This window comes from Cydia amplana, chromosome 17, assembly GCF_948474715.1.
Source record: "Cydia amplana chromosome 17, ilCydAmpl1.1, whole genome shotgun sequence".
NCBI classification, from domain to species: Eukaryota; Metazoa; Arthropoda; class Insecta; order Lepidoptera; family Tortricidae; genus Cydia; species Cydia amplana.
In genome coordinates, this window is record NC_086085.1 from 6,933,813 (window position 1) to 6,941,473 (window position 7,661).

General features: G+C 36.5%; 1 protein-coding gene across 1 annotated transcript; it reads right to left on the bottom strand.

Moving 5' to 3' along the window:
• Positions 1–2,685: 2,685 nt before the first annotated feature.
• Positions 2,686–5,607, bottom strand: LOC134655633 (zinc carboxypeptidase-like). Its single transcript, XM_063511069.1, has 6 exons — positions 5,168–5,607; positions 4,666–5,056; positions 4,397–4,481; positions 4,006–4,208; positions 3,633–3,717; positions 2,686–2,965 (listed from the first exon to the last, which is right to left on the bottom strand). Exons 1-6 carry the CDS (start codon positions 5,452–5,454, stop codon positions 2,706–2,708), a joined length of 1,311 nt encoding a protein of 436 aa, XP_063367139.1. The 5' UTR covers positions 5,455–5,607; the 3' UTR covers positions 2,686–2,705.
• Between the last annotated feature and the right edge of the window lie 2,054 nt (positions 5,608–7,661).

Below are 7,661 nucleotides of genomic sequence, written 5' to 3' on the forward strand. Positions count from 1 at the left end.
TCACCGTAGCCACTGGACGCCTGCAACTCCGGAGGTGTTACATGCGCGTTGCCGACCTTTTGAATAGGTTTGATTTAATTGTCCTGCCACTTTACTCACACTGTATCTCGTTTGTTTTTATAATAACATATTGTTGCCGTTGCGCGCGAAATATACTGCTCCTTTTTTTAATAGAATAGCCTTTAGTATAGAAGTAGCGATAAAATCTCAAAATAATAGGCACTGAATTGTAGGCCAGTTTTACTGTAAGTACCAAGCAATAAAAGAACGGGCGATTGGATTGTGCTATTTAACGGAATAAACTTACATATAAAATCATATTGTTTCACTTTCTACTAACCAGTTATATATTCATTATCTGAGATCATTTAATTTTGTGTTGTGTCAATATCCTTGTCATTATTTCGGTAATTAATTGTATACTAAACCAATCTATCAACTGTTTATTCAATTAAGTTCGCAAATCTGATTTTTATTATTACGTAAATGCTGACTTCAGATTAATATAAAGATTTTTTTAGAGTTTTATACACATACCTCATTATAAGGGGGCGAATCCTTGTATCACGCATGGGTTGATAACGCTTATATCTAAGAGTTTGCGAGAGCCCATAAAATACGATACCGCATTTTATCAGAATTAAATGCAAAGATGCTGACTTAATCAGGTAAGACAGTAGGTGTTTTTATGCAAAGTTATTTTCACATTGGTAATGCTCCCGAGCGCTCAAATGCACCATAAATAACAGCGCTGACATTTTTATGTACTCGAGACAAAAAGGTGAGTCAGTATATGTTACGAAAATAAACGTTTTTGTTATAAACGGGTTATTGTTGGTTGGCGACAATTGTAGATACTTTTAAATATACAGTCGAATCGCTTTGCGACCCATCTTGGCTTAGTTGCACGGGGCATCTAGGTATTAATTTGGGAGCATAGGTTAGAAGTAATTAAACATTTAAAAAAAAGCTAACTTATCTAAATAAAACTAAATTAAAACTAAAAATCTATACTAAATAAAATTAAAATAAATCCAAGAAATTGGGTCCCTTTGGCATGATGCCGAGGACGCTGGCAGCATTTTCCCGCTGTATTGCGAGGCTAAATAGGTACGCTGCGCGAGAGAGCTGCCAGCTCTTCAGTCACCAGTGAGATCGATCAGTCTTTTCGATCACGTTTTTAATTTGGGATAATTATGTTATTCTTTTTTTTTTTCATTTCGTCAATGGTAACTTTAACATGCTGTAATAAGAATAAGAATAATATTTATTTAAAAGAAAATACCTTTTTAACAATTATCAATGTCCTGCGGCCCCAGTAGCCTAGTGGCTATGCCTGTCACGTGGTAGCCGGATTCTTAATTCATAAGAATCATAAGCTACAGGCTAAGTAAAAAGTAATGTAATAGAAATAGAGAAATTAAGTAATTTTAAGTTTTGTCGACTTACCATTACTAAGCCTGGTGACGCCTCAGTATAATTTAATAATAACTTACAATATACTTTCAACAGATACGAAGCAATAAATCATTAATTATATAATGAATGTTCTCCTTATTAAGCGTATTCTTAGCCGTTTAATTCTAGTTCATTGCAAAGCCGTTTCTCCACTTTGGCCAAAGTCTTAAACTATCTGTGGCATTTATTCTCCACTGTGCGGCATTCATCGCCCAGCAAAGTCGTATTTATGACGCAGTGGACGAGTTATGTCGACTGGCCCAGTAGCTATTATATGCGCATGCGATACCAACTTATTTTATCCTGGTCACGGTACCAACGAGAAAGCACTTTCGTTCCTTTAAAACACCTGAGCTTTATAAACGTAATCATATTCCTTTGTTCTAAATTTGAAGCAACGCTTGCATACATGACAATGTCAGCTCCAGATTTTGCCGACGGTAAATGTAAATTTGTAGGACATAAGCTCTGTTCAGCCGGTTAATAAAAATCAAAGGTGGGCGGCTGGGTGACAATTGTTCCTGCACTCCTGCGGTTTTGTCGATATAAACAAAAGGCAGCGTGCAATTACATAGCTTTGCGTATTTCATTCATGACTTTGTATATATTCCTATTTCTAGGTCTATTTCGAATACATATACATTTTAGTTAATGCGACTGATTTGATTTTTGGTGTTTCAGGGTCTGACTTTAGAGGTATGTTGGTTAGAACTGAAGTAAAGTAAAACAATCGATGTCGCGATATGGTAATTATTTAGCCTATTTATATTTAATCCAATTTGTCACGTATTAACATTGCAGACAGTTTTAGATAAACGTCGTCTAGATTATATAATATCAAGTGCAATTATGTGCATACATGATTATACTTGATAAATATAATCTTATCACTGCATGGATTATCATAAGCTAGCACGTGCGGCGCTCGTGGGAATCCTTAGAGAATTTATATTCAATATAAAACCAATGTAGGGAACCTGTTGTCACGTGTAACCTATTCTTGATATGAAGAATTTCAATAGAAAAATAATACAACATAATTATGGAAAACCTGTAGCTTCATTAAGGTACCAAATGAAACCTTGAATTCCACTCCTACATTTCTCTAACGCGTGAGTTCCAATAACGCTGGGTTATCGTTACTAAAATAAATGTTTAATTAACATTCAAGATATAAAATTCCAGAAACAAGAAATAAGTTATAACATATATATATAAATGCAACAATTTATTTTGACTTAGATATTTCACAAAAAGTATGCCAGCACCAGTCCAAACATCATTACAACTGACCCCGTCAATCCTGCTGAACTATTCATATAGCCGAACCTCTTAGCCTGATGGATGATCTCTAGCACCGAGTCCATGGTCTCCTCATTGTTAGGCAGGATCTGGTCTGTGGGTAGGAGGAACCCGGAAGCGCCACGGTCTCGTAGTTCGTAGCAGTAGACTAGAGGGACACGCAGGTGACCTTTGACCCAGTCTACGCTACCGCCCGTAGCATGGTCTGAAAGGTATTTTGTCACATTTTTTGTTATTGCTGATGTTCCTTTTATTTTTCATATAAAGGAGAAAGTAAAGAGGTTACTGCTTCGAATCGAACTCTTTGACCGATGTTCAACGACCTTTTAACTAGAAGCTTACCGAACCAGAATGAGACGAATTATTTTCGATAGTGTTCTTTCGGTCTTCAATTATTCGACTATGAGTTTTATTAAATTTAATTTAATTTTATTAAAAAAAATATAAACCGAAAAAAAAAGATTGAAAAAATAAGTAAAATATATAAGTCTAAATATCTATAGGTATTAAAAATTTAATGCTTTTTTCTAGACTTATTTTCTCAGTGTTATAAAAAGATTTAGTAATTTAAATATTTTGACTAAATATTATGGCTTTGCTTTTGTAAATTTAAGTCACACTTGAAATGTAAAACGATAATTATCTTCACCATTTATTAGGGTAGATACATAAGTGCTCACGTGAAGTATAATCTTAAAATGGTAATATCATGAATTCTTTTAGTTTCGCGTATAATAAAGAAATATAGTATTTCATTCAATATTGACAACTAGGTCAATACAAGCAATCTCGTTAAAATTTCTTCATTACAGGAAAACCCATTGCCGCGCTCCTCCGAGCAAGTTCCATTTACACAACACATAGGTACTCACATATAGTTTCAGCAATATTCCCCGTAACATATTGCGTTTGGTATCTAACTGACAGCGCTCCCATGGCGCGACGGCCAATGTTTACCTGAAAAGGAGATTTCTAATCAAATAGGCGTTGGATTTGAGAGTAAGTAAATATTTAAATAAGGAATTATGTGGAATTCAGATAGTTAAATTAAGCCCTCAAAATGAAGATGAACACCGAAATAGCGTTTACTTTTCGAACAGTTTTGTTCCTATCGCGGGCCAAGTGGCGTATCCATATTACCATTTCGACTTGATATCCCGCGGTGTGGCATAGAAATCCCCGATCAACTGATATTAAATCCACGAGAATTAAGAGATATTTGATTTAATATTAAGAATTATTTACCACGTCATAGTAATTATCTAAATGATCAGTTGTGTTCCCGTAAGGCACCAACAACATCTGGCTGAAGGAATGGAATGACAGGTACAGGTCGATCTGGTCGCCGATGGAGCTGATGTAATTAGATAACGATCTCGTTTCTGGTTCGGAGAAGGGTCCCGGGCCCGCGTAGGTGTCCGAGGCCGGGTTCGAACTGGCACCAGCGACTGAAAAACGCGATACAGTAAATAAAATATAGTACCGATATCACTTTATAATGATTGCCTCATTAGTAAACATTGCGTTGCGTTCTTTTTTATTTTTTTAGGGATAAAAACGAAAACAATTCAGAAGTTGTCTGAATTATAGGCACAATTACACCAGTTAAGCAATATTTTTGCAATGTTGTAGTTACCGAGCCAGTTGTTGTTCCAGTTTCTGTTTAGATCAACGCCAAATTCAGAACCGAAGGGACGTCGGTTTTTACGCCACATCCTAAACTGAAATTCAAATAAAACCAATTAAACCTTAATCAGACCTATTACTAGCATCACTTGCGTTGTCGTGCGCAACTTCATATGTCAGGCGTGACTTTGTATGCAGACGTACGCGACAACGCAAGTAACGGTAAGTGGTCAGAATACATCAAAAATTATAGGAACTAAACCACTAGACTAAACTTACGTTTTCATGAGTCCAAATGTAACCATCAGGATTAGTAACAGGGAATATGTACCAGTCATAATCACGAGCAGCGGCCATAGTCTCAGCACCTTCACTAGTCAGCAATTCAGAGATGATATAGCAAACTGATGAAGGGGAAATCCACTCTCTCGAATGGATACCACCTTCGACGAAGATGACTCTTTTACCGCTACCATGAGATATCTTAATGCCCTTGATTTCTCGGCCTTCGTAGGAGTCACCGCCAATGATTCCAGTGACAATGTCCGGATATGCGGCGACTAAGTCATCAAGCCAAGCGTAGATATCGTCTAGCGTGTAGTAGGCGTCCCAGGTCATAGAGCGGACGTTGCTACGTGTGTATTGCTTAACAGTTTGTTTGTCGATGTGTCTGTGGAACAAAATGTAAGGGAAGTTATCAGTGCAAGATTCGAGTAATCAAATTGAGATCAAATACTAATGCCACTCCTTAAATACAGAATTATTTTTTGCGTCTACTTACTCTTGAACATTGCTCATAGTGATCTCAGATTTCATGTTGTTTTTCTCCAAGAAACTAGCAAGTTCATTAGAATCCGCAGGGCTCGACATGACTAAAACAAATTCCGCTGACGGCACTGGATCCGTCCAAAAATCAAATCTTACATCATTCTGAAGATTATCAAGTAATTTCACTTGTATCTCACTTTCCGGGAAAATTTTATGCAACGTGTAGTTATCGAAGCGGAATTTTTCACATTTTACTAAAATTACACTAAGCAAAAAAATTGATAATTTCAGAAATCTCATTATGAAATGTATTGGACACTTAAAGACGTATTGTAACGTCTCAAGTGTTTCAAACAATGATGTCGTTTATCACAATTATATGTTATTATTTCCAAAGTCATCTTGATAAGTGTAAACTATGTCGTAAATAAAATTGATAAAGCTTATAATTATACCTAAGTAAAATTAATACCAATAATCCCTTGTAGAGTCTGACGATAACTAGCGTGCATTTTCTTATCGCGTTTTTGTTTTCTGAACTTCAATGTTACCTACAAATCGATTTCAGTTTGATCTTGTATAACCTTTCGTAAATGTTAACTTAATATTACTTTCCTTTAAGAAAAGTGACCCTCGAGAAAAGGAAATCTTAACAAGAAAAATGCTTATTTACTAAAAGGCTCTGCTGGACTAGTTGCGTAGGTGGGAAACAGTTCACTCAGTAGGTTGCAAAAATAGAAAGCAATTACGCTGAGTGTGCCTTTTTTCGCAGCCTGTTCTGGTATACTTCCGTCTACAACTTGAACTAAATGAAGATGATGTTAGAGAAATGAAACCCACGCGCATGTGTGGACAAGCACGGGTCAAACATTGTGCTTCTGACCTTAATTAAATGCCAGGATTATATTTAGTTTAGGTTTAATGAGGGTATCGATATCTCTACGGGGACGTAGCTAATGAAGCAAATCTAAATCTATTAACCTCTTGCGAAGAATCTTATTAATCTCTAGCTTAACCGAATCGTGTAAACATATATTATGCCTCACAACGTAAAAACGCTTGCACTGATTTAGGAAAATAAGAGAAATTAGTTAACCTAAGTTAACCCTTACTTTTAATGCAAGGAAGAGACACTTGTTTTATGGTATCTCTTGGTTTATAGTTTGATAAATAAATATTTATTTGGAAGAAATAGTTATACTCAGCTATATATACTTTATGTGCCTTACCTCCGCTAATCGAGTTCCAATATAAATCTTCACGCCTTGGATAATTAACAAAATTTAATTTTCCAGAAACTGTTCTTTCAATAAACATTTGCTGCAATTTAAACCGATAAACAATTTATCGGACCGCATAGCATTGAGTGCTTTGCTGAGTTCCTGAGGAGGAATTTGCATTCCACGTTCCGACGGAACAAAGTAGCGTATCTATGTGAAAAGTCAAACAAGCAGCTTCTCTCTTCTAAGTGTAAGGCCTGAGTGGACGTTCGAGTGCAGCGGGGCGGGGCGTGCGGCGTGCATGTTAAACAAATGCAAGCGTATAGGAGCGGCCTTAGTGCACGCTGCTCAAATCCCTTGTGAGCTCGACGCCACGCTGCACGCCCCGCCGAACGCTCCGCTCCGAGCGTCCACTCAGACCTTACACTAAGGGTCTCCCCAGATACACGCGTCGACAACTTTTTCGCTCTTATTGTGCCGACATAACGCTTTTTCCAATCGGATTTTGCCGATTCCGCGTCGCTTATACAACTGCAGATAAACCTAACTTCTTCTAGATTCTGCGATGGTAGCTAAGTAGTAAGAACTGCGGCTTCTAAGCTGAAGGTTCTAATCCGGATTCGTAGCAAATAATTTCACATTGTTCGGTGAACGGAAACATCGCGCGCAAACCTGCATATTAAAACATCTACACTGGTAGCTGGCAGTAGAGGTCATTTATAGGCTGATGATTTAACGAATTTGAAATAGGTTGTTATACAATTTCTAAATATAAAATGCCAAATATCATCAAAAATATCCTATTTTTATGTGACCTATATTTAAATGGTCGTCCCACGTATTTACATACGTTTTTCCGAGGTGCCTTGTAACTTAAGCAAACTTCATAACAAGTATTTCAATGTTGTTATGACATCTCTACGTGTCAGAGTTGAGGTAAGAATCATAGCATATAATATTACCTACTTCTTTAAATTGAGAATTTACTTCTGTTGTATATGTTTAGGTACATTATTACAATAGTAATCATAGACGACCATTTATAGACTCAGTGTACCTAATTTCTTTATATAAACCTTATTGCACAAAATTATACAATTATGTACAAATGGAGGACTTAGTGCTAAAAGGTATTTCCTACCAGTCAACGAAAGGGCCAAACTGAATCACTAAAAGTTGGTGCAAGGAGAAACAACCAATCAAATAGTGACTATTGACAAACATGTACATTTCGAGTTCAACGAGGCTTGAAATACACGTCCCTTTATCAATGTTTTTACGATTATA

Bases quoted from the DNA above. Each gene is read 5' to 3' on its own strand.
- LOC134655633 (XM_063511069.1), bottom strand. From the start codon at position 5,454: ATGAGATTTCTGAAATTATCAATTTTTTTGCTTAGTGTAATTTTAGTA. The intron at 5,057-5,167 runs GTAAGTAGACGC...TTTGTTCCACAG, and splicing joins ACTATGAGCAATGTTCAAGA to ACACATCGACAAACAAACTG. The intron at 3,718-4,005 runs GTAAATAATTCT...TCTCCTTTTCAG, and splicing joins TAGATAATTACTATGACGTG to GTAAACATTGGCCGTCGCGC.